We start from the raw sequence: 27853 nt of genomic DNA, 5'->3' as shown, positions 1-27853 counted from the left end.
TCCATTTTCTCATTATGTTGTAATAAATGAAAGCTGAACTCTGATTCGTGGCCATAGGGGACACTTTCTATCAGACTTGTTTTGAATATCTAGTACTCCTGCAAAAAAAATCATCTAGTGCGGCGCCATCTTGGAGAATGATGGCATTGAATACATCATCTCATTTTGAAAAAAATTAAACACGGCAAACGGCTCCGTACTTCGAAGTATGAAAAAGTTATTGGCTCCAGATGACTGCAAAATGAAGGATTTTTTTTGTTGGTTTTAAAGGGGTTTCCCCACAAACTAAAGTTAGGCCCTTTCCTATAGAGAGGGTCTAACTTTCTGATCAGTGTGGGATTAATGGAGCAGAACGGTCATGCTCGGCCATCTGCTCTATTAGTCTGATGGAGCGGCAAAGGGTCTGACGGACCCCCTAGTTTTCGTGACCTGTTTCGTATCAGCAAGTCAGTCCCTATCCCGTGCATAGGGCATAACCCCTTTTAATTTTTGTAACTCTATGAAAATATTATAAAACTTTTACAAATTTGGTATCCCTGTGATCATAACGACCCAAAGAATGAAGTAGACATGTCATTTGGGGCTCACGGTGAAAGCTGTCAAATCCAAGCCCACAAGAAAATGGCACAAATGCCTTTTTTCACCAATTCCCCTGCAGTTGGAATTTTTTTTCCCTGATTTCCAGTACACGGCATGGAATATTAAATACAGTCACTATAAAGTGCAGTTTGTTACGCAGAAAACAAGCCCTCATATAGATCTTTACATGGAAAATTTTAAAAGTTATGGATTTTTGAAGGTGGGGAGTGAAAAATGAAAATGTAAAATTGAAAAAGGGTCTGGTCATTAAGGGGTTAAATTGCCACATCCCCGTTTTTTTTTGGGGGTACAATTTGATCTTTTTAATCAATACCTCATAAATGTTGAGATAAACCCTCTGAATGCCAATAGACCAAATAGAATTTTAAATTTTAATTTTATTTCTAGGCCCAAAGCTGTTTCTGAGGTAAAATAAACCATGCTGCTCACAGCAACCAATCATGGATCAGCTTGCATTGTCCACACAGGCCTGGAAATATGAAACATGGCCTCTGATTGGGTTCTATGGGCAACATGGTCACATCTCTGTTTTGTTTAGGGTACATTCATACAGCTGTTTGCCCGCTCGGCCACAGCCAGGTGGACATACCACTGATCACTGGAGAGGACGAGGAGGTGACCCCTCCATAGAGAAGAGCTGTGCACGGCCGCACACACACTGGGAAAGAGAGTGCACAATTGTGTGGCACCGTACTGCCACCGGGCCGCCATTGCCGTCTATGGGGACGTATATGCGCCCCTAAATTTGCGACCGCGTATACATCCCCCAAACGGCCGTGTGAATGTGCCTAGTCATGACTTCTTAAAGGGAAAGTTTAGATTCTTATTCAAAATAAATTGTGAGTGAAATCTCTGGGGGTACGGGTATAATCACAAATAAAAGGGGATGTTGGACGATGGCACATGTAACTTACATCCACGTGTCGTGTTATTGTGAATATTTTGCGGTTTGATCGCTTGGCTCGGGCTTTGTTCAGCAGACATTTAGTTTTGCTATAGATTCTGTTCATTCCATTATAATTCCCCATATATTATATTACGCTCCTGTAATATTCTGGTTTCCTCTGGGTTACTCTTATCTGTTATTTGATCTCCCAATGTTCCTGAACTCTGGAGCTTGTTATAGATGTATAATCGGCTCTAGATGTGTGTAACCTCTGATGTGAACCCGGTCGAAGCATATGGGAATGTTCATAATAAAGTAACCATAATCTGCTATAGGCATATACAATAACATGTTATGAACTCCCCTTGTCTCTGTGCACATAGTCATAGAGACAAAGGATCTGTCCATGGGTTCTGTGGTAAAACCGGGCAGGAAGAGCTAAACTTATCTACAGCGCCACCACATAAGAAATTTGGGAATTACACAGTCTCCATTAAAATCGGTGGAGCACCACTTGAGCCTCGGGCTTCTACAAAAAATTTTTTTTGTTGTTTGAGTCTCTGACTCAAAGCCTAGAGCTTTCCTCAGGTCTCAGCTATAATATGATGCACCCCATTGAGCTAGGATTCTAGAGATTCATTGGTGGTCCTAGCAATTAGGCCTCCATACATCAATTGGTACTATGACATCACTTAGTCGAGTTGTAGCACCCCTTTTAATAGATGTAGATCACCTAATAGGGTTTGAACACATTATAGATACCTGTAGCTGACTAAAGGCACCACTTACTATGCAGTTACAAAAGGTAGAAGAGCTCTGGAACACGTGATGCTTAAAGGGATTCTACCACCTCTGTCAAGCGTTCTAATCTGCTGGCAGTGTGTTGTAGAGAATTACACTGCGATTTCCAACAAACCTTTATTATTTTTGTCCACTATGATGTTTCTGAGTTATTCCTACTTTAATCTGTATGCTAATGAGTCGGTCACTGCACCCGATGCACCCGAAGTACTGCTGTTCCTGCATAAGGGACTTCCCTCTTCTTCCAGTGCCGCCCAATGCTTTTCACAGGAGTATTATCCTGCTTATAGAGAGATTAGTGGTGCAGGCGAGAATAGCATCGCTCTAGGTACTGAGGACATGCTTTGGTGCACCAAATGCCTAATTAGCATACGGATTAAACTGGGAACTTCTCAGAAATGGCATAATGGACTGACATAATAAGCATTTATTATTTCTCTACAACATGCTACCTATAGATTATGTTTTTTAGGGGAGGTTTTGAAACTAGAATACCGAAATAATTTTTTTCTTTTGGAAAGCCACAGAGGCAGCCATTTTGGTTGTGACTCGGCTTCCTCAGTAGCAGCTCCAAACTTTTTTTTTAAATGTTTTTTGAGTTTAGTACAAATGCACTCAAAAATATTTTCTTTTTTATTTCATTGTTTCACTTCTTTTTCTCATTTCAAGGGGACACTCCATTTTATGCGGACTCCCTGGTTGGCACTTATAGTAAAATTATGGATCACAAGAATTCCTTAAACTTTCCTGAAGATGTGGAAATTTCTAACCATGCCAAGAACCTCATCTGTGCCTTCTTAACAGACAGGTAAGTGGATGAAAAAGGGATTCAGCAGCTGGAAATGTTCCTCTCTGCTGTGTTATCGGAATCTTAAAGGGGGTTTCCCACAAGTTCGGCGCACTAAACACGCTCGGCAATCTCGTTCGGCTCCATAGCGATGAATAGAGCAGAACAGATATGTACAGCTGTCTGTTCCAGTCATTTTGGGGAGCGAAGAGGGATCAGACGGAGGTACCTCGGGCCCCGTTGGAAACCCCCTCCCCCCCCCCTGTTCTCATGATCTCATTGATCTGCAAGTAAGGCCCTATCCCAAGGATAGGGCCTAAGTTGTTTGGTATGAAAACTCCTTTAAGGCATACCTGCAAGATTCTTGCCTTTTAATAGAAGTGCACTGCTTTTCTGAGTCTGGGTTGTCTATGGGTCCAATACCTTGAGATCCTTGCTGGACTTACACCTAGACTCCATTCTAGCACCTAGAAGTGTGCTTCAAACCTGTAATTTGCCCTACTGATTTTGTCTTCTGAAGTAAAGTGCAGTATCTCTTTTAAAGACTATATTACGAAGGTGCTTAAAGGGGCATTCCAGCTCCACAACTAATTTTGATATTTGTGATATATCTTTAGGATAGATCCTCAGTATGTGATTGGTGGTCTAAAACTTGGACCGTATGCCAAACAGCTGGGGGAGCACCACGAAACACAAACTTGGGGGGAGATTTATCATCAAGTTTCTGAGGTAAAACTGTTGTAGTTGCCCATGGAAACCAATCAGAGTTTAGCTTTAATTTTATAAACAGCTGTGTATAAATTTAAAGCTGAGATCTGATTGGCTGCCATGGGCAACTAGAACAGCTCTGCTCTGACACTTCTGATAAATGTCCCCCTTGGTCTTTAAGAAGATCTGCTTATGCAGTGTTTTTTTTTTTTTTTTTTAATAAAAGGAATGTGTCATCAGCATTTCACATTTCCACCTAATGACAGGTTCCCATAGACTTTTTAATATGAAATCCTAATCTGATTTTATAATTTAATATTTACGGTTCTGCTCACTTTTAAAAGTAGTTAAAAGTTTACCTGCCAGAAAATGTTGTCGTCATCGTTCTCTCCCCACAGCTCTCCCTCCAGCCGATGTGATGCAAGAAAATCTCATGGGCGGGGGGGGGGGGGGGGGAATAGAGAGCTGTGAGAAGATAATGATGATGACAATGCCAGGGACTCACCAGTTTGCTGTACCGTAGCCAGGCACACTTTTATATAGTGGGTGGAGCCAGTAATGATAATTATAAAACCAGATTAGGAATTGGTATTTAAACGGTTATGGGAACCTGTCATTAAGTAAAAATGTGAAATACTGTTCCCTTTAGGGTTTCTTCAGACGGACGTGTCCACAAAAAGGAGGATGTGTGTGTTCACTCTGTAATGTATCCGCGTCTGTTTTTTCACATCAGTGTGTGATCCGTTCTTTTCCTATCCGCAAAAAAAAAAACTGTCTCTCTAATGTATATTCTGAGACAGAACGGACTGCATATGGATGTCATCCCTGATCTTTTTTTTTTGCGGCTCCGTTGACTTTTTTGGAGGTCCTTGGACCGCATGTGAGACAAAAATACTGCATGCTGCATTTTGTCCTCACTTTCTGCACCTCCGTGAAAAAATAAAAAATCACTGTGAACAAACCCATAGGAATCAATGAGTCGGTATGCCATCCGCAAAAAAGGTAAAAAAACGGATAACATAAGGACCTCAAAAACTCCTGTCTCTTAAGCACATCCGTTCCCTTTGAACATCTCTCTATAGAACTCTGCATTGAGATGTTCATCTGTTATTACTCCTGGAAATGTGTTAGTGTAGGACAGCTGAATGCATAAGAAGATTGAGACACCGGGTGCTGCAGCTGCCCTGGGACTCAACCACCCGCCGCTGGGAGGGGCCCGGTAATGTGAAATAAACTTTTATAAAGCACTGAAATGATTCAGAATGCCAACAAAGGCATTTTTTAAATCCGCATGGAACCTGTCACCAGTTAAAAATTGTGGTGACGGTTTCACTTTAAATTCTGTTTTTATAATGCGCCTTAAAGGGTTGATTCAGAGCCTTAGTCATCTCTGCACACCTTTTCATTCAGTGTTGGCATTTGAGCCATCGGACACAGTAAATTTTAGGATGAAAGCGGTTAAAAAATGCAATTTAATCTCCGGAGATTAGAGATGGAACTGCATGTATGGATTATTTGTCCCCAGTGAGTATTACGTGGAAACCAGAGGCACACACTCGCACACCTCGTGCCTCTTAGATAACTGAAGGTCCTGTTCTTCTCCTCGCACTGAAAGTTTTAGCGGCCAGTCCAAATATTTAGATTTGGCGGGGTCCTATAATTCGATCCCCCTGTACAGTAGTCGGTAATAGCAGATAATTCCTTGCACTGTGTGTCCCTTTATATCACTGGCAGAATTGTGCGATGGCTGTGGAAGGGGTTAAGGCGTATTGGCGCGGCTGTCCTCAGCCCCTCGTATACATCCTTTGCCGTAGCACTTGGCAGTCGCCTTTCAAAGGATCCTTTTCTCAATTTAAGACTCTGGCCCGTGTTTACTGAACTTCCCCTCGAATCAGAATGGAAAACTGCTTCATTCCACACGTGGCGTCTTAAGAGCGGAGAGAAAAAATTACCGTCGCCTCTCCTTGCCGGGAGATATTAGACACATAGTTAGAACCACAGAAGCCACTCTTATGGACTGGCCGTGGGGACCAGGACGCTGCAGGACCTGAGAGGCGGAATTAACCCTTTAGTTTTATGGTGCATTCATAACACGGACAGCTGAAGGTTTTCCTGATGTAACTTGTGCTTCTTCTGCTATGTATAGGGAGGTACGACTTGGGCGGAATGGTATAGAGGAAATTAAGCAGCACTCGTTTTTTAGGAACGACCAGTGGACGTGGGACAACATACGAGAAAGTGAGTACTGGATATACAGTGTATATTTCTGTGAACTGTTTGTGTTATGTTACTTGTGTAAGGGCTTATAGAAGTGTGATGTTATAGGTGTGTGTGTGATAGATGTCCCTTTTATATATGATATGGTTATGATAGATGTGTGTTAGTTTACGTATCATGCTATAGATTCCTTTATATATGTTATAGATATGTGTTATGTTTAGTATAGTTGTAGTATTTTATGATATAGATGTGTGGTGATATATGATTTTATAGATATATGTGGTTATATATAATGTTAGATGTGTGTTTTGTTTTGTACAGGGTTATAAATGTGTTATGTTATGTATGCTGATATAGATCTCTGGTTGTATATGATCATGTAGATGTCTGGTTGTATATGATCATATAGATGTGTGGTTGTATATGATCATATAGATGTCTGGTTGTATATGATCAGGTAGATGTGTGGCTGTATATGATCATGTAGATGTGTGGCTGTATATGATCAGGTAGATGTCTAGTTGTATATGATCATGTAGATGTGTGGCTGTATATGATCATGTAGATGTGTGGCTGTATATGATCAGGTAGATGTCTGGTTGTATATGATCAGGTAGATGTGTGGCTGTATATGATCAGGTAGATGTGTGGCTGTATATGATCAGGTAGATTTGTGGTTGTATAAGATGATAAAGATGTGTGGTTGTATATGATCATATAGATGTCTGGTTGTATATGATCATATAGATGTCTGGTTGTATATGATCATGTAGATGTCTGGTTGTATATGATCATGAAGATGTCTAGTTGTATATGATCACGAAGATGTGTGGTTGTATATGATCACACAGATGTGTGGTTGTATATGATCACACAGATGTGTGGTTGTATATGATCACGCAGATGTGTGGTTGTATATGATCACGCAGATGTGTGGTTGTATATGATCACGCAGATGTGTGGTTGTATATGATCACGCAGATGTGTGGTTGTATATGATCACGCAGATGTGTGGTTGTATATGATCACGCAGATGTGTGGTTGTATATGATCACGCAGATGTGTGGTTGTATATGATCACGCAGATGTGTGGTTGTATATGATCACGCAGATGTCTGGTTGTATATGATCACGCAGATGTCTGGTTGTATATGATCACGCAGATGTCTGGTTGTATATGATCACGCAGATGTCTGGTTGTATATGATCACGCAGATGTCTGGTTGTATATGATCACGCAGATGTCTGGTTGTATATGATCACGCAGATGTGTGTAGTCACTGATTTAGGTAGTTGTATATGATACAGATGAGTGTTTATGGATAATATAGGTGTGCATAATGTATGATGTAATAGTTGGGTATGACTTGTATATGATATTGCAGATGTGTGTTGTAAGTTACGTTATATATTTTCTGTATGTTTTGAAGAATCCGGCTGGACTATATTGGAACATAGCCCAATGACAGTAGTTGCATTCAGTTTTATGTAATGATTCTTGGTTATTTGCGTAAGTTATTTGTGTGTAATGATGCGCTGCAGCAGCTGTGGCATTCATCTGTATATAAACTGCTCCCGCTGGGAAACCTCTTTTAAAAGATAAACAAAAACCCTGCAGATTTTGGCTACTAATAGAAAAAAGGTGGCTATGTGCTGCCGGTTATCTCTAGAATTCCCAGATTTTGATGACGGAATGTTGTGTGATACAATGTTATTCACGTTATTGTGTGTATATACCTATCATGGAGTAAGGTGTTACCTCAGACCAAAGATATGTTTGCCTCCTGATCCTATGTCACATCATTAGCACCTCATCCCGTGACATAGTCGTCTCCGCTTCATCCGGCCCAGTCTGTGTGTGTGTACATATACAGCACGTCGGGTATATAACCATTTCCTGGTATGTTTGTGTTTTGCGTCTTGTTGATCTTCACCCTGGCGAGGAGTTGTCTGACTTCTCTAATGAATGAGGAGCTTGTTAGGCATCATGGACATTTAAAGGGTTATACAAAGCGCCCACTATGTGCCACCTGTGTGAGGCAGACTTGTGTGCCCTGATTCATAGACTATATGTAAGGAAGTGCGTGTGCCGAGCGCTGCTTCACCTGCACTGAAATTATTATAGGACCCAGTATATATGGTATGTATGTGTGTATACTGCTCAGCTCCTCCTGCTCTATGACTTACTGCCTGCAGAAAGGACACTAGGTAGAATATGCTCAGCTTCTCCTGCTCTATATCCTGCTCCCTGCAGGTAAGATATTATGTACAATCTGTACAGCTTCTCCTGCACTATAACATGCTGCCTTGATATAGGACACTATGCACAATCTTCTTAGCGCCTCCTGCTCTATAAGATACTGCCTGCAGATAGAGCACATACAATGTTCTCAGTTCCTCTTGCTCTATAACATGCTGCCAGCTTAGAGGACACAAAGTACAATGTGTTCAGCTCCTCCTGCTCTATAACATGTTGCCTGCGTATAGGACACTATGTACAATGTGCTTAGCTCCTCCTGCTCTATAACAAGCTGCTAGCTGAGAAGACACTACCTACATACAATGTGTTCAGCTCCTCCTGCTCCATAACATGTTGCTTGCTGAGAGGACACTATGGACAATGTGCTTTGCTCCTCCTACTCTATAACATGCTGCTAGCTGAGAAGACACTGCCTACATACAATGTGTTCAGCTCCTCCTGCTCTATAACATGTTGCCTGCGTATAGGACACTATGTACAATGTGCTTAGCTCCTCCTGCTCTATAACAAGCTGCTAGCTGAGAAGACACTACCTACATACAATGTGTTCAGCTCCTCCTGCTCCATAACATGTTGCTTGCTGAGAGGACACTATGGACAATGTGCTTTGCTCCTCCTACTCTATAACATGCTGCTAGCTGAGAAGACACTGCCTACATACAATGTGTTCAGCTCCTCCTGCTCTATAACATGTTGCCTGCGTATAGGACACTATGTACAATGTGCTTAGCTCCTCCTGCTCTATAACAAGCTGCTAGCTGAGAAGACACTACCTACATACAATGTGTTCAGCTCCTCCTGCTCCATAACATGTTGCTTGCTGAGAGGACACTATGGACAATGTGCTTTGCTCCTCCTACTCTATAACATGCTGCTAGCTGAGAAGACACTGCCTACATACAATGTGTTCAGCTCCTCCTGCTCTATAACATGTTGCCTGCGTATAGGACACTATGTACAATGTGCTTAGCTCCTCCTGCTCTATAACAAGCTGCTAGCTGAGAAGACACTACCTACATACAATGTGTTCAGCTCCTCCTGCTCCATAACATGTTGCTTGCTGAGAGGACACTATGGACAATGTGCTTTGCTCCTCCTACTCTATAACATGCTGCTAGCTGAGAAGACACTGCCTACATACAATGTGTTCAGCTCCTCCTGCTCTATAACATGTTGCCTGCGTATAGGACACTATGTACAATGTGCTTAGCTCCTCCTGCTCTATAACAAGCTGCTAGCTGAGAAGACACTACCTACATACAATGTGTTCAGCTCCTCCTGCTCCATAACATGTTGCTTGCTGAGAGGACACTATGGACAATGTGCTTTGCTCCTCCTACTCTATAACATGCTGCTAGCTGAGAAGACACTGCCTACATACAATGTGTTCAGCTCCTCCTGCTCTATAACATGTTGCCTGCGTATAGGACACTATGTACAATGTGCTTAGCTCCTCCTGCTCTATAACAAGCTGCTAGCTGAGAAGACACTACCTACATACAATGTGTTCAGCTCCTCCTGCTCCATAACATGTTGCTTGCTGAGAGGACACTGTGTACAATGTGCTTTACTCCTCCTGCTCTATAACATGCTGTTAACTGAGAGGATACTACAAACAATGTGCTCAGCTCCTCCTGCTATATGTAACATGATTTTTTTTAAATACACATAACTTTCTCTTTGATTAATTTTGTCAACTACAAAAGAGTTATAAATGCTTGAATGATTTTTTTTTTCTTGGAGTTTTCTTTACTTTTAGGGGAAAGCACCTATAATTGGTCTTGCATTGGTTGGTTATCCTGTATAGGACATGTGTTATTGGTCTTATAACTGCTTATGTGTCACACATGTTTGTGTCCCCCCCTATAGCGGCTGCCCCGGTGGTCCCTGAGCTGAGCAGTGACATTGACAGCAGCAATTTTGACGACATTGAAGATGATAAAGGCAACGTGGAGACATTTCCTATCCCAAAAGCTTTTGCAGGGAACCAGCTGCCGTTCATTGGATTTACCTACTACCGGGAAAACCTGTATGTGCATTGATGTGTTTGACTCGCTTTCCGCACATTTGCATGCTGATGATTGTCTCTTAGAGGTCTCTGTAATCCAGTCTCCTAAGCAGTTCATGATCATGATACTGTTGTTTATCGCTTTCTTGTGTAGTATAAGGTACTCTAAAAATGTAGAGAAGTCTGTTCAGCATATGCCACATACTACGGGAAAGCTATATTTTCCCTCCTGCTTCCCCACTGCTGAGCAACATATACTGTCAGCGGAGGCCACTAGAAGCAACGAAGGACAGATGCAAAGTACTGCACCTGTTCCCAGCCTCCGCTGAACATATGCTTTGGGAGGTTTCCAGTGATGTCATTTGCAGCAGCCAATCACTTGCTGTTGCCGATGTTCACTCCTCCTACTTTCAGGTGGGATACATCCTTAGCCTCTGTAAGAAGTGTAAGAACACTTCGAGAATCCTCTGACGGATCCCTACAAGGGAGGGTAAAATTGTATTGGGAATGTGACATTACTGCTCTCATTGTAGTATGGGATATCACATCACCAAGTGCCCCTCTTTAAGTTTTATGGTTCAACTGTTTGGATCATATTGGGAGAGAGAAACTTGTGGCCCTTAGTCAACCACAATTGGTTTTCTGAAATCATTCCTGATGTCTTTCCTCCTCAGCATTGTGTTATAACTCACCTGAATGCTCCAGACCGGGATACTGACGAAACTTCTGCTTATATAGAAGTGGTCACACTTACTGGGGATCAATTAATAAATGGCTGTTATTTACCCTCTTATTTCATATGGAAGAAACAAGGTTGTACTTAGTATTTTACACACTGCTTCTAGTCTTTGTTAATGTATGGATTTCCCTATGTCCCGGGCGGTACTACTCGCCTCTCCAATGTATGTGCATCCAAGTCAATAGGGTTCATACAAACAAAAGACAGATCCATAGATTCCAAACTGAATTACTACAGTGTTGATTCATATTGTTGTTAGTCGGCCTGGGAGCCTTGAAGAGAACCTGTCACCAGGTTTTACGCCACTAAAATACTAAAGGTAGAGTATAAAATGTCCTTTCTAAATTCCCTCTTATGTGAAAACTCGCCCGTTTGCCGATAAAAAAAAATCTCCCCCAAAGCCTGGAAAATATGACACTTCTCCCCTCACATGAGATGAGTTAAGATCAGGGGTAGTGTCACTTCACAAGACGCTATCTTCTGTTCTATAGCACCTACAAACATACTTGTGTAATATTAAAGATAAGAATCTCGTCTTACAGAGGCTATGGACATTCATGCAGTTAAAGATCTTGTTCCCGCCAATAATTTATCAGCAACTTCCAACTATGTCTTTAGCTGTCTCAATCTCTGGTTCTGTAGCTCACAAAGCCATAATCCTTATCTTTAATATGACACCAGCTGCATGTTTTTAGGTGCTATAGAACAGAAGATTGAGGGGTCTAAAATGGTGTTCCCCCTGCAACCACTAAACTTGACTCATCTCATGTGAAAATGAGGTAAGGCGAGTCATATTGCCCTGATTTTACAGGTAAATGTGTGAGATTTCACATAAAAGAGGAGATTCTAAAATGGACTTTTCATCCCCTGCCTCGTGGTGCTGATAATTTAGTGGAATAAAACTTGGTGACGGGTTCCCTTTAACCCTTATGTGTATGGTATCATGCTGGTGGTTTGGTTGTCCCTGATATCACAGAGGGCTGATGCAGTAAGTAGATGAGCTGCCAGATAGTGATCACTAATAAAGTATATGCATATAGGTTCTACTAATGGGTTTCCATTTAAGGGAAGAGCCCCCATGGTATTTTATACATCTATATAGATGAAGGAGATCAAATCCTTGTGCAGTGCATTCTGGGAATCGTTAGTTTATTCTCTCCTGATACAAGGCATTAAACCAGCCCCTCTCTCCACATGTGTCTCTCGCCCCCGAGGCTACATCAGATCATCCTGTGACCCAAATGTTTACCAAACCACCTCCTCATCAGTGATCCGGACTCTGTAAACTGTTTAGATACGTGACCCTCTGGCCAAGTATTTTTATGAGTAAGAACAGTCCATGTCTTCTGTCTCCTTTCCTCATGTTTTTCCATTTTTGTCTTTCTTGAAACTTTTTGCAGATTGTTGAGCGACCCGTCTAAGGGCCGCGAGGAACAGAACTCATCCATAAAGCTAACGAAAGAGGTAAGTACGCATGCAATTGGTTACTGTTCTCATGTGTTTCACTGGAAACGCATATGCGATCGGGACAGGGACCACCCCTTGCGTTTGTAAACAAAGCACTAGTGGCACGTGTGAGCGCACCCTCACTATCCGTGGATAGAAATCTGTCCATGATCATCTGATGTCACGCAGAAGTCGGTGACAGATTTTCCATCCATATATACTTGAGTATAAGCCTAGTTTTTCAGCACAAAAAATGTGCTGAAAACCCAAAACCTAAAAAAAATATAGGTTTTACCAGGTTTTTGTGGTAAAATTAGGGACCTCGGCTTATACTGGGGTCGGCTTATACTTGAGTATATGGTAATCAATTCTTTCTATAGCAGGACAGCAAGCAGAGATCTAGAAAACAGTGAGGAATTGATACAGAAAATGTAATGGAAAATGTTACACAATGTTACACACACAATATCAATTATTTGCTGGAATGTTGCTTAAAGTGGACAACCCCTTTAACTTTATCATTGCATTTGCTGATTTTTAATATCAGTGAGGATCTGCGCTCTTATCCTCAGAGCTTTGTCTTGTGTGTGACATGATTTGTTCTTCTCGCTGTGTAGGAGTCTGCAGAACATCAGAAAGCTATTCAGAAGCTGCAAGAAAAACTGCAAATCGAGCTCCAAACCCGAGAAGAAGTCGAGCACAAATACAGGTGACCCAGTGCTCCCTATTATTAGTCTTTCTTCATTTGGCTTACAGACAGATGTTTTATTACCTGCTGCCACTATGACTGACTTGGGTTCTCGTCTATGTGAATGTTTCCCTATCTGGACACCATAATGCAGTACCACATCTGACCTGTGGGCAGGTGTGGCACTGTTTTAAAAGAAAAACCTATACCTATATTAAATATATATATATGAATCTCGTTTCTACAATGTAGAAGCCAAAACATCACCCAGATATAAAGTGCAACATTTTTCACCAAAACATAAGTGTCATATGACACTTTTTATTATTTTTTTTTACAAAATAATCACTTCTGGAAAAGGGAAACCCATTAAATGGTTCATGTCTCCAAGGCTAAGGTCTATTTGGCTTCAAGGGGGTTTAAAACTGTGAAATCTATAATGAAACCTTTACCCTGAATATTGGCTATCCCTCTCATCCTCCCTCTTTCGCCTTTCCTGTCTTCAATAAGACAAATTTATTGATTAGTCCCCTTAAAGGAAATCTACCATCAAAATCCATCATGATAAACCAGGGACACTTACTCATAGATCCCAGCACCGTGACTGTGGTAATCGTCTTATATTTGTTATCCATCCCCTCCTTGCTTCTAAATTCAGCTTTTAAAATTATGCTGATGAGCATAAAAGACTCTCCTGGGATCACCAGAGCCCCTCTCTGCTGGAACTCCACAGTCTATTATACATTTGCTTCCTCAGGGTCTTTCTGCTACTATACATCTATCTATATTTATTTCACGTAGCGACCTAGAAAATGTTTTTATTATTTTTTACAGATCTGTAAATTCCCGCCTGGAAAAGACAATGAAGGACCTCGATGAACAGGTAATAACACTAAGACAAAGATTTCAACATCAAAGACGTTCACGATACTCAAAATCCATCACGATAAACCAGGGACACTTACTCATAGATCCAGGCACCGTGACTGTGGTAATCTCTTAATATTTGTTTTCCATGGCCTCATTACTTCTAAAATCAACTTTTAAAATGATCCTAATGAACGAAAATTGCTGTATCCTCACACTCTGTTACACTGTATGGGAGCGTGTCTAATGAGTGCAGCTAATGAGTCATAAGTGCTCTGGAGGGTGATTAGCATCATTATAAAAGTAGATTTTAGAAGAAAAGAGGCCATGGGTAACAAATATAAGAAGATTACCACAGTCACGGCACCTGGATCTATGAGTAAGTGTCCCCTGGTTTATCATGATGGATTTTGAAGGTGGATTCCATAACTTGCAATTATTATCTAATCATTCCAATTATCATTCCATATTGTATCCACAGTGATCTCCTAAACAACCAGTGAGACTGCAGTTTTTTTTCTATGCCGCCACAGATACAATGTGAATACATGTGTAACATGTCATCGCTTATATGGAAGGGAGTGCATAGGGGATAGGAATCTTAACTGTCATGTTTTCTTTGTTTTATAGATACATTCGCGGAAGAACTTGGAGTCCACCAGCCGGCAGCTAGAGCGGGAGAAGGCTCTGCTACAGCATAAGATTGCCGAGTACCAAAGAAAAGCTGAGAACGAAGCGGAGAAGAAACGCAGCCTAGAGAACGAAGGTCTGAGAGCTCAAATTGTGCAAACTCAGATTATGCCTCCTACTATAACAAGTTCCCTGTAAGGAGCTGTCCCCAGCATAGAAAACTTGGGCTAGCTTCAGCAGTCCTAAACATCTTGGACGTGCTGCTCCATTCATTAAGGGAGATAGGACCTATCCAGTTGTGTGTATTGGGAGTCAGGACACATTATATGGTTGGTTTTTTGGAAGAAAAAAAACACTGACTTTCATGACCGTTTCAGAAAAGTGTGGTCGATCTATGGGTCATGGACCATGCATTGTCCTGTTTCACGGACTGACCACAGTGCACAGGACTGGACTCCGAGCATCACAGTGATGTATGATACAAGGAATCCCTTCTACATCATGGAACAGCAGCGCCAAACTGTTATCATGAATACCGTGGGAAGGCAGGGAAGTTTTGTATCATATGTCACTGTTGTCGGTCCCTGAAATCGGGACAGTGCACGGTCCATGATTAGACTTGAAACAGCTCTTAGAAGAGGAAACTCTACCTCCAACTTTCTATATGACCGATTCTTTTTAGAAAAGTTTCCTTTATTCCCCACTTTCACAACCTGTCAGCCTATTTCTTAGCCAAGATCCCAAAACTATACTTGTAATGGGGGTAATCGACCACCAAGGTGTCTGACAATGGCGTATCCTCCTCCTTCCAATTCATAACACATGCACCTGCCAAGCTGATCATTCGTATATAGGGGAGTGGTTTGTAGCAATAGCTACCATTCTAGTGTACGTAATATTATCTGATAACGTTGTGTCGCTCTTCAGTGAATAGCCTAAAAGATCAACTTGAAGACATGAAAAAAAGAAACCAAAATTCTCAGATCTCCAACGAGAAAATGAACCAGCTCCAAAGACAAGTAAGTAAAATCATCACCCGCTTTCTTCCCCAGCCTGTGGTTAACAGGTCTTTAATCTTATCGTTGTACGTTCCTCCCGTAGCTGGATGAAGCCAACGCTCTTCTCCGCACAGAGTCGGACACCGCCACCCGCTTCCGAAAGAATCATAACGATATGTCCAAACAGATCCAGCAGCTGGAAACCAATAACCGAGAGCTCCAGGACAAGACTTGTATGCTGGAGAACGCCAAGCTGAAGTTGGAGAAGGACTATATCAACTTACAGTCAGCACTGGAGTCCGAAAAGAGGGATCGGTCGCAGGGTTCAGAAATCATTACTGACCTTCAAGGTATGGAGGTCCGGATCACAGTCCCAGATGTCCTACAAAGAAGTCATTGCATGTGTTATACAATGTATAATCCCATCCAATGTGTGTTCTCCACTCTCCTCAGGCCGGATATCTGTATTAGAAGATGATGTCAGGAAAGGAAAGGACCTCCTTACACGGGCAGAGTCTGAGAAGAGGCATCTACAGGAGAGACTGGCCTCCCTGGAGAAGGTGAGGACCTGTGCTATGAGTATTGGGTATAACTCTTTATCCAGAGAACTGTGTGGGGGTCTGACCTTCCGCTGCAGCCATGTCCATAGAAAACTACTAAGGGGGTCAAGGCTGACATAAGTTTAAAAAGGACATTTACTTGCCCCACTCTGCTTCCTGGTAACCGTGTCCTTTCGATACTTATGGTGTTAAGTCTGCGTTTAACTGGGGGTGCAGGACTCATCCAATGAGTCGTCTCCAAGAACAGGGGACTTCACTTCATGTGAATATTTGGGTACGCTGTTGCAGATGAGAATGAGGGTTTTTTTTTGTTTGTTTTCTTCACCCAGACCCTGCCATGAATATGGAAACCCCCTTTAATTTCCAATGGGACTGATGGGGATGGCCTGTGCCTGTGTTTCTGGTACAGGCAGTCCCCGGGTTACGTACAGGATAGGTTCTGTAGGTTTGTTCTTAAGTTGAATTTGTATGTAAGTCGGAAATGAACCCCAGCCAAATTTTTTTTTTTGTTCTTTGTGACAATTGGATTTTTACAAAAGTTGGAATGTCATAAGAGCCAGGATTAACAATAAAGCTTAATTGTAGACACCTGTGATAACTGTTATAACTGCTCATTGTAGCCTATGGCAAAAGTTCAGTAAATAACCAACATCCGTCTGTAAGTAGGGGACCGCCTGTAGTCCAATAGACCACGCATTCACCCCATGGACCCCTGTTCTTGTGGCATATCAGGGTTGTCACAGTAAAACCTCCACTAATAAGAATTTTATCCCCTAACCTGTGCATAGGGACATCATCCCATCTCCAGGTCTATAATGCAGATGGAAACATCCAGGCCCCATGCTCATCTATACTAATAGACACTGACTGGAGCGGTGCTTCAACAATAATCTGCAAAAACCTGTTTCAAATTAATCAAAATGTTCTGACTATAAACGATCGCTTGAGATCCATTATTTATCATTGGTTCCAGCTGGCTAAGTATACCGGCTGCATACGAGTTTCACCTTGTTCACATTGCCGGCTGATTGCCTGCTAACATTCCCCAATTCATATCATTGTAGGAGAAGAACAACCTGGAGATCGACATGACGTACAAGCTGAAAGCTCTGCAGCAGAGCGTGGAGAAAGAAGAAGCCGAACATAAAGCCACCAAGGCCCGACTGGCCGACAAGAACAAGATCTATCAGTCAATTGAGGAGACTAAGTCTGAAGCCATGAAAGGTAACGTTCTCCATGAGTATGACTGGTTTAGGAACATGGGGCGTACTTGTTGTCAGTGTTTCTGCAACTGTCCCATTTATCTTAATGGAGTGTCCACAAAATTCATGCACTTGATGCAGAAGAACCATCTGTAACTACTCCTAAAACTACTAATACTCAAGAAATCCTGAAAACATGACCAACCCATACTAACCCAAAAAAATTTAAATACAAAACTAAGAGTACCTTATACTAGAAAGCACCCTGTTCATCTGGGTTCAGCCCAGATATAGTTAAAAATAGTAAACCACCCCTTTGCACTTCCATGGTAACAGACTACAAACATGCCTTGTGTAGTCAGATCCTACAGTGATATCCTTCTGTTGGGTTTTAGAATGCAAGAAAGTTGTAAAACACCACCATCAGAGCTCGGGGGTGAAAATTATTATTGCCATCAGTCACCATTACCTGATGTTCCTGGGCAACTAGTAACCTTGGGTGAAGTGCATTGAGGCGAACGAAAGTGTGTGTGTGGGGGGGGGGGGGGGGGAGTGGTTACTCAGAGAGCTAAAAAAGAAACTAAGTTGAAGGAAATCTATCATCAAAATCCAGGCACTGGGACTGTGGTTATTTTCTTTATATTTGTTATCCATGGCCTCCTTCCTTCTAAAAATCAACTTGTATAATTATGCTAATGAGGAAGAAGGGCTCTGTGGGGCATTACCAGAATCCCTCTGTACTGTAGCTTCAAGTCTGTTGCACTGTGCAGGAGCACTCCCCCCTCCCACTGTTTACAGCAGACAGAGGGAGGTGGTGAGGGAGCCAGGGAGGACAGTGTAACAGCCTTTGAAGCTAAAGCCCTTCTCATTAGCATAATTTAAAAAGTTGATTTAAAAAGGAAGGAGAGCATTGATAACAAGTATAAGAAGATTACTACAGTCACGGTGCCTGGATCTATGAGTAAGAGTCCCCAGGTTTATCATGATGGATTTTAATGGTAGATTTCCTTTAGCTGTAGGATTGTATCAACACACAACAGGATTGTGCTACCAGGACTCGTGTGTACAGCACATCTAGTGGTCAGACTTATTATTTAAAGGGGTAACAAATATAAAGGAATATAAAAAGTTAGCATATAATATAAAGGATATAAAAAGTTAGCATATAATCTGTAGCTGCAATACCTGATTTCAATACACCCTCTGTAATCCCCTTTAAATCTGTCATGCATAGCTCTGCATTGGAGCTGTAGACCGTACCCAGCACTGTAATAAGCTTAGGACCTGACGCACTCCCTTTAAACAAGTCTCTAACAATATGAATATTGCCTGAGCTCCAAATGATGCTTTATCTGGCCAGGTAAGGGTTACGCGGTTATCCTTGAAAGCCTGTATTATACGAGGGAATGGTTGTAATGCCATAGCTGTGACGCACAGCATGCCATTACAAGTCAACGTAAAGCCCAGCCACAGGAATCTCAGCTCGGGTTTAGTCTCCGGGGGACTGGGAGAGGTCAGATGAAGTCAGGGCTGGATTCCTCCTACATGGTGCACATAGTAGGGCTTATTCTGGGCGTCTCTGCCATGACTGGACCCCACACACATTGGATTTAGGAGACAAAGGTCTAACTATACCTGAGCCAAAACAAACACAGTCTGCAGCCTTCAGGCCTGGCATCTATAAATAAGAGCCATACACTCGCCCGTCCGCTGGGTATTCAGGGTTTTTTTCCCTCCAGATTTTTGCCGAGTTTTAAATTGCAATTTTAAATACCGAAAATTGTAATTAAATCTCTGTGTGTTGTGTTTTATGCCCTGTTCCTGTACCTGTCACTGCTATCCCCCTATAATGGGAGAGGTCAGGTTGTCACTGCAGACAGTCTTAGGGTCACAGCGGTCCTGGTTTATAGAGGATTAGGGTTGGTCAGTAAAGGGTGCAGCTATTTTTATGTCTTCATCGTGTAATACTTTTTTATAACTTTATTTTTATGGATGGGAAAAATCTGCAAAGTTGGCATTGATGGCTGGGTTTTGTTTTTACACAGTTTTACTCATAAATAAAGCTTTATTTTTATAGCGCCATCATATTCCGCAGCGCTGTACATAAACATTACAGATTAATAACCTGGTCAGATGAAACAATAGGAGTGTGAGGGTCCTGCTCCCAAAAGCTTACAATCTATGCAAATAATTGACATCAGGCTTGAGCGATTATGGCTCTTAATTTAATTTGAAAACAAAAAGACAATTCTCCACCCCCCATTTCTTTAGGCTATTCGCCTCTTATCTCAAAGGAATTTTACCATCAAAATCCATCATGATTACCAGGGACACTTACTCCTAGATCCAGGCACCGTGACTGCGGTAATCTTCTTAGTTATTCATGTCCTCCTTCCTTCTAAAATCAACTTTTCAAATTATGCTAATGAGCTTGAAGGGCTTTGGGTTGTTACTAGAACCCCTATGGTGCTGCAGTTTCACAGACTTTTATACTGTGCTCTGTGTAATCTTACAGCAGGCAGAGGGAGTAGGGAAGACCCTCCCCTGCACAGTGTAACAGACTGTGAAGCTACAGCATGGAGGGGCTCATTAGCTTTAATTTAAAAGTTGATTTTAGACAGAAGGAGGCTATGGATAATAAATATAAGAAGATTGCCACAGTCACGGTGCCTGGATCTATGAGTAATGTCCCTGGTTTATCATGATAGATTTTGATGGTAGATTTCCTTTAATCTTATGATCTTATCCCTCTAGGCCCCAGGTGTCAGTTCACACCTGCGTTTGGGCTTTCCAGTATAAGGAGAAGCTAAAAACGGAAGGGACCTTCCATCATCTTCCTTTATTGACGGTGGGGGAGGGGGGGGAGGAAATGAGGTGCAGCACAATTTTTATTCATGTATAAGAAGTTCTGTGATATCCTTGAGCTTTTATGTCCCCTGTAGACATGGAGAGGAAGCTGCAGGAGGAGAGACTGTCCAAGCAGAGACTGGAGAACAACCTGCTGCAGGCGGAGAAGCAGTGCTCCATGCTGGACTGTGACCTCAAACAGGCCAAGCAGAAGATCAACGAGCTGGAGACCCTGAAGGACAAGCTCCTGGAAGATGTAAGGAACATTGATAGTGTTTGGAAGATGTGGCTGTGGGAAAGGGTACAAGATGGAGAATTGACGTAGAGTACTCTAATAGGGTGGTTTTGTCTTGCTCTCCGATGCAAATTCTAATTAATCTCTATTTTTGACGACTTTCTTAGGTTAAAAACCTCACCCTAAAAACTGAGCAGGAGACGCAGAAGCGCAGCCTGACCCAGAATGACCTAAAGATGCAGCTTCAGCAGGTGAACAGTCTGAAGATGTCCGAGAAGCAGCTCAAGCAGGAGATCAACCACCTGACCGAGATCAGAGCGAGCCTAGAGAAACAGAACAGCGAGCTGCGCAAGTAAGAGGCTCATTACTATCTTATCGATTCCATGAAGCATCTTCTTACTTTCTACACGCTGTCCAACCTGTATGCAACATGTTATAGAGCAGGAGGAGCAAAGCTGATTGGACATAGTGTCCTATCCACAGGGAGCAGGTTATCGAGCAGGAGGAGCTGAGCAGATTGTACATTGTGTCCTATCTACAGACAGCATGTTATAGAGCGTGGGGAGCTGAGCAGATTGTAAATAGTGTCCTATCTGTGGACAACAGGTTATAGAGCAGTAGGATTGAAGCATATTGTACATATTGTCTTTTCTGCTGGCAGATTGCACACAATGTCCTATCTGCAAACAGCATGTTATAAAGCAGCAGGAGGAGCAGAGCAGATTGTACATAGTGTCCTATCTACAGGCAGCATGTTATAGAGCAGGAGGAGCCGAGCAGATTGTACATAGTGTCCTATGTGCACACAGCATGTTATAGAGCAGGAGGAGGTGAGCAGGTTGTACATAGTGTTCTATCTGCAGGAAGCATGTTTTAAGCTGGAGGAGCAGAGCAAGTTGTACATAGTGTGCTTTTTTTTTGCAACTTTACACAAGAATGTGTTGCACAGTAAATCCAGATTTTGACATAAGAAATGTAGTAAAATTAGAAATTTGATGAGTTTCCTTATTGCCTTGCCTTGATTTTGCAGAGAACGCCAGGATGCAGATGGTCAGATGAAAGAACTTCAGGATCAGCTGGAGGCTGAGCAGTACTTCTCTGTAAGCTATGCTTCATTTATCTTCAAAAACACAATATGCACTCACCCAGTTCCTAAAGTGACTGCCATAGGGCTTAATGTTACCTCCCAGTGTGTGGCAGGGGCAGCCACTAGTGCAGTGACACTCCGTGATTCCAAAAAGGAATCTCTTTTTATTCCACAACACGACTCCACTTTTATATATGGGATGTCTCCGGTATTACAACCCCGTTTAATTTAATCGATTTGAGCTGCGATAACAGACATCAGATTATATATAAATGCCTTTGTGTAATCCTGGAGGACTTAAACCTTAAAAGGGGTATTCCCATTTCAGCAAATTAATGTTAATGTTTTTATGATTAAAAAGTTATACAATTTTCCTATATACTTTCTGTAGGAATTCCTCACGGTTTTCTAGATCTCTGCTTGCTGTCATTCTATAGTAAGCTTCTGTGTTTACTAGCAGTGGACAGAAATCTGACCATGGTCACGCGGATGCACGGCTCGTATATCACACAGCTCTCTATGATAGAACAAGCCGTGCACCTGTGTGACCATGCTCAGATTTCTGTCCACTGCTAGTAAACACGGAAGCTTACTATAGAATGACAGCAAGCAGAGATTTAGAAAACTGCAAGGAATTGACACAATATATTGGAAAACTTTTTATAAACTATAACATTAATTAGCTACAATGCCCCTTTAACTAAAATTTACACTTCGTTTTAAAAAAAAAAAAAAAACACATAATTTTCTTTCTTGCTCATTGTTTGGACAGACGTTGTACAAGACTCAGGTGCGGGAGCTAAAGGAAGAATGTGAAGACCAAGGAAAACTTTCTAAAGAGATGCAGCAGAAAGTTCAGGAGCTACAGGAAGAGAGGCAAGTCATTTGAATCATTAAAGGGGGTTTTAGAAACATGGCTGCCACACCTGACCATGGGTAATGTGTGGTATTGCATTAAAGGGGTAGAACCATTTCAGTAAAGAAATATTACTGTTTTAATAATACAAAGTTATACAATTTCCCTATATACTTTCTGTATGGATTCCTCACGGTTTTCTAGATCTCTGCTTGCTCTCATTCTATAGGAGGCTTTATTGTTTATTTCCAGTGGACAGAAATCTGACCATGGTCACACAGGTGCACGGCTCGTTATATCACACGGCTCTGATTACTCTCTGTGATACTAATGAGTTGTGCACCTGTGTGACCATGGTCAGATTTCTGTCCACAGGAAGTAAACATAGAAGCTTCCTATTGGATCTCTGCTTTCTGTTATCCTAAAAACCACAAGGAATTGACATAGAAAGTATATTGAAAAATTGTATAATTTTCCATAATACAATCAATAACATTAATTTGCTGAAATGGTAGGACCCCTGTAAGTTCTGTTTATTTGTATACAGCTGAGCTGCAATGCCAGAACTTGCCTTGGTCAGGTGTGGCGCTGATTTGGAAAAGGCGGACATATTTTTGTAACCTCTGGATAACCCCTTTGACTAACACCACTTTTGTAATTTCCATGAGACCATATTCATGATAATGAGGAAAATTTGAATGTCCCAAAATTACTAGACAAACTCCCAAAATGGACATTTTTTAATATAGCCTGCATTTTTAGTGTAATGGTTTTGGGCATTGTTCTCCTACAGTCCTTGTAATTTTCGTCTTGTTTCACTTTAATTAAAAAAATTCTCCGCTATTTGTTTGTAGTCTGCTACTATGGCAACACTTAGGTACTCATAGGAGGTATAGACCAAATTTATTCAAAATAAACTATTTAATTAAAATGTAACATTTCCTATCTTTATTTCTAGGGACTCACTGGCTGCTCAGCTCGAGATCACATTGACCAAGGCCGACTCCGAACAGCTGGCACGCTCCATTGCTGAAGAGCAGTACTCCGACCTGGAGAAGGAGAAGATCATGAAGGAGCTGGAGATCAAGGAGATGATGGCGCGTCATAAGCAGGAGCTCGCAGAGAAATACACCACCATTAATTCTGTACGTGGGTTCTTGAATGTTGGTGGGAAGCTTATAGGGACTAGTCTAAAATTCATCACCTGTTCAACACCTAGTCTATTGCTTGCTACTATATATCAATCTGCATAGCAGCTTGAGATATAGTCTGGGGGATAAACAAATATTAAAGGGACACTTCAGTAATTCATTCATTGAGTAATGCATGGTGCAGGGTCTGAAGGGAGGAGCATGACTAGAAACTGGAGTCATGCTTCTCCCTTCAGGCTAAGCATTAGGTATAATTTTAATGAACCGGCTTTCACTGGAGTGTTCCTTTAAGTGTGGAGTGTTCCTGTTGTGAAAAATTAAGGATTAGTACATCATCAAAGACTACATGCATTTGGTGTGATGATAGACCTGGACTATGGGTGATTATTAACCCAGGAGGAGGAGCCCAATGGCTATTCTCCTCCCCTGTGACTCCTTACTGCTAATGTGAATATAGCATTTAAAGATCAATTTCTGTGCAACACAGAATCCTCCAGAATATAGAAGGGCATCATTGTGATCCTGCCATTGTCCTGAATAACAGGTTGGAGGCTGTTTGTGGCCATATTGCCACATACCTTTAAGATAATGTGATGGCTCAACATCCTTTACTGGAAAACTCATTTATGGCTAGCAATATACCGAGCACAATTGTAACAGTCTTTTTCTATCCTATCTTATAGCTTGAGGAAGCCAACAAAACATTGACTACTGATGTGGCCAATTTGGCTAATGAGAAGGAGGACCTGAACAACAAACTCAAAGATGCCCAAGAACGTAAGTTACCTTTTATTAATGGAAATGAGCTAATTTGTTATCTTCCGAGAATCGATTTTCTAAGAATGTACCGTATTTTTCAAACAATTGGACACATTTTTAGCAAGAAAAAACCTCTTTATAAAAGAGCGTCTTATAGTACGAAGGGCAGGAGGGCCCAGGACTGCCAGACCCTCCTGACTGCTGTTCCGGAGATTGGGTGAAGCGCTGACAAAGCTCTTCACAGAATCTCTGAAAGAGCAGAGCCTCTGCACCGCTCTCCAACTCTCCCTGCCCAGCATGTCCGGACATAAATATTACTGCAGTACCTAGAGTGATGTCAGAAGCATGTGACCAATCACATGCTTCCTGCATCACTGTGAGGTCCTTAAACCCTTTCATGCTGCCTGGGGATGGGGCCCAGAGAAGTTGTGGCTGGTAAAAAAAAGAGGTTTATGTGTGTATATATACATATATGTATTAGTAGTGCAGTGTGTGTATAGCAGTGCTGTCTCTATATAGCAGTGATATGTATGTGTGTAGAATTACTGAGTGTGTTTATGTATGTAACAGTCTGTGTCTATGAATGAATGGGTGTAGCAGAGCTGTCTGTGCTGTGCTTGTGTGTGACCAACAAGGAATTGGTGTAAAATATAACAAAGAAAAAGAAAGTTTTCACTTACCCTGGCTTGTCCTGAGGTGGTGGAGGCTCCTATGGCTGGAGTGCACACGTATAGCTGGCTTTATGCATGCTGGATCCAAAAAAGAAGAGTTCCGTAGCACATCCAGATAAAATAACGATTCTTTCCTTTATTTTGTCATCATTAAAAATTGTACATGGTGTACAGTAGGTGGAACCACCTGCACGTTTCGGTGATTACTTAAACCAGGAGCAAGGCTTAGGTAATAGCCGAAACGCGTAGGTGTTTGGACCTACTGTACACCATGTACAATTTTTAATTATGACAAAATAAGGGAAATAATCATTATTTTATGTGGATGTGCTACGGAAATCTTAGTTTTTTGGTGTAAAATATATTTTTCCTTTTTTGGGTGACTAAATTCTGGTGTGTCTTATAGTAAGGTGAGTTTTAAAGTCCAAGAATGATGGTAATTCTTCCATTGTATTCTATACAGTTTGGAATCTTTACAAGACTTCTTAAAGATGATTCATTTACACAATATCTGAAATGCAGGAAAGTTAATGTGAGAACAGAGTGTTTTAACCCTGTTTTGTTAATTTTAAAGAAATTCAACATCTGAAGGAAGAAGGAACCAATATCATATCCATTAAGACACAGTTTGAGAAGCAACTGCTGACTGAGAGAACCCTTAAGACTCAGGTAACATCACCTATTGAAGCCACTTAGTGTCATAGTTGTCACAATATACTATGTACATATAGTATGCACGATATTCTGCAAACTATAAGCATATAGTATACACGATATTCTGCAAACTATAAGCATATAGTATACACGATATTCTGCAAACTATAAGCATATAGTATACACAATATTCTGCAAACTATAAGCATATAGTATACACAATATTCTGCAAACTATAAGCATATAGTATACACAATATTCTGCAAACTATAAGCATATAGTATACACAATATTCTGCAAACTATAAGCATATAGTATACACGATATTCTGCAAACTATAAGCATATAGTATACACAATATTCTGCAAACTATAAGCATATAGTATACACGATATTCTGCAAACTATAAGCATATAGTATACACGATATTCTGCACAATATAAACATATAGTATACACAATATTCTGCCCACCACTCTAGGGATTTTGTGCGCTTGTCACCCATAGAGGCACATGTGGCCGTTACTAAACCGTTTTGTCTCGCTTCTTTTTTTATAGGCCGTGAACAAACTAGCCGAGATCATGAACAGGAAAATTCCCAATTCCAAGGGAGGACCTGACACTGATGTGCGCAGGAAGGAGAAGGAGAATAGGAAGCTGCAATTGGAGTTGAAATCAGAGAGGGAAAAACTTTCCCGCATGGTCATCAAGTACCAGAAGGAGATGAATGAGATGCAGGCGGTAAGGAGTCCCGGGACTTCTCTTGACTGTATGGATGTCATGTGACAGAAATGGCCGGACTGTCTGGATTTGATCCAATTTGCATAATTTTCTTTCTTTACAGCAAATTGCAGAAGAGAGTCAGGTTCGCGTTGAGCTGCAGATGGCGCTAGACAGCAAAGACAGCGACATAGAGCAGCTGCGCTCACAGCTACAAACCATACACATAGGCTTGGATAGCACGAGCATCGGCAGCGGGCACGGAGACACGGACAACGATGACGGATACCCAGGTAAAACCACTAGTCTCACCACTTACCCTCTTGGAGAACACACACTTGCCTTCTGTTATGTTACTAGTGTAAAGGGTCATGTATCACTTTACACGACTTTTTACCTCCAATATGCACTTGATGGTCAAGTCACACATATGTCACCATTTACTATTAACTGTGACTGGAGAGAATTTGTATGGGTGCAACTTAAAAGGGTTTACCTGTGACAAGAATTTAACCCCTATCCTGTGGATAGGGGCGGACTTGTTGTCATTGGAGTACCCTTTTAAGATGTTGTACATACAACAAAGCTGCCCTCATTCCTATGGAATATACCGTAAATGTATGATCAGTTGGGAAAGATCTCATCGTCAGACAGTAGAATAAATGGTGTGAAACGATTGTCTTAATTTGTATTCAAGCGCATTGCCCTACATGTAATTGTGGCTTTGCTTGGTACTGCATCTCAGGTCTTACTGAATGTATGCCCATTCAAATACGATCAGCCACAGCCACACTTGTATGTACAGCACTACCTACTGAAAAATACAAAGGGGCCATGATTACCTCATTCTACTAAAAAGTGCTTCTCTGTGTCTTTTTTTTCCTGTCTTTTCCTCCTGTTCTTTCTCCTGTAGTGAGCAGTGTATCTGAAAGCCTTCAGCTCTCCATCTACTTCAGAGCGATAAGGAGGCTAATGATTAACTCTTTCCATACCTAGAGAATATTTCAATTAATGATTTGTCTCTGAGGAGATAAGACTATCCATAGACTGTCTGTAAGGAGATAAATCATTAGACACTTTATCAGCTTCTCCTTATCACTCAGCTACAGGACAGAAAACTGATTTACACAAATTGCGTAGAAAAACAAAGACGGAGGAACAGATTTCCATGATAAAGTATATTACATACTTTACTATTATCTGCACAAGTTATTTGTAAACTGTTGAGAATTCAATTAGGCTTAATAGGGCACCACCAGTTCTGAAATCTTACAGTGGTAGTTCTCTAGAGTGACAGAAGTTTAGGAACTAGTCAGAGTCTTCCAGTAATGGAAATCTCTACACCCCACAACTATTAGGACATTGTAGACCTACTTATACTTTGTGGCTCTGTTACTGATGTACTCAGACAGAGGGGAGGCCTTTGTTTTTTGGATCAGCTGAGGCTCTTTCATTAGAGGGCCATCAATCCTAA

General features: G+C 41.5%; 1 protein-coding gene across 4 annotated transcripts in view; it reads left to right on the top strand.

The window, feature by feature from the left end:
• The window catches only part of ROCK2 (Rho associated coiled-coil containing protein kinase 2), a 105529-nt gene that overhangs the window by 65688 nt on the left and 11988 nt on the right, over positions 1-27853 (top strand). For all 4 annotated transcript variants that reach the window (XM_072143590.1, XM_072143592.1, XM_072143593.1 and 1 more), the window contains exons 7-26: positions 2957-3095; positions 5929-6020; positions 10132-10291; positions 12410-12473; positions 13073-13164; positions 13978-14026; positions 14641-14776; positions 15568-15659; positions 15742-15988; positions 16092-16198; positions 17263-17422; positions 20343-20503; positions 20650-20834; positions 21513-21582; positions 22342-22445; positions 23384-23570; positions 24260-24353; positions 25581-25675; positions 26218-26400; positions 26504-26672. In XM_072143590.1, the coding sequence (XP_071999691.1) occupies positions 2957-3095; positions 5929-6020; positions 10132-10291; positions 12410-12473; positions 13073-13164; positions 13978-14026; positions 14641-14776; positions 15568-15659; positions 15742-15988; positions 16092-16198; positions 17263-17422; positions 20343-20503; positions 20650-20834; positions 21513-21582; positions 22342-22445; positions 23384-23570; positions 24260-24353; positions 25581-25675; positions 26218-26400; positions 26504-26672 (2586 nt within the window). The remainder of the gene's footprint in view (positions 1-2956; positions 3096-5928; positions 6021-10131; positions 10292-12409; positions 12474-13072; positions 13165-13977; positions 14027-14640; positions 14777-15567; positions 15660-15741; positions 15989-16091; positions 16199-17262; positions 17423-20342; positions 20504-20649; positions 20835-21512; positions 21583-22341; positions 22446-23383; positions 23571-24259; positions 24354-25580; positions 25676-26217; positions 26401-26503; positions 26673-27853) is intronic.

Source organism: Engystomops pustulosus, chromosome 3, assembly GCF_040894005.1.
Source record: "Engystomops pustulosus chromosome 3, aEngPut4.maternal, whole genome shotgun sequence".
NCBI classification, from domain to species: Eukaryota; Metazoa; Chordata; class Amphibia; order Anura; family Leptodactylidae; genus Engystomops; species Engystomops pustulosus.
The sequence above is the reverse complement of the archived record's forward strand: the minus strand, read 5'-3'. Positions and strand labels throughout refer to the sequence as shown.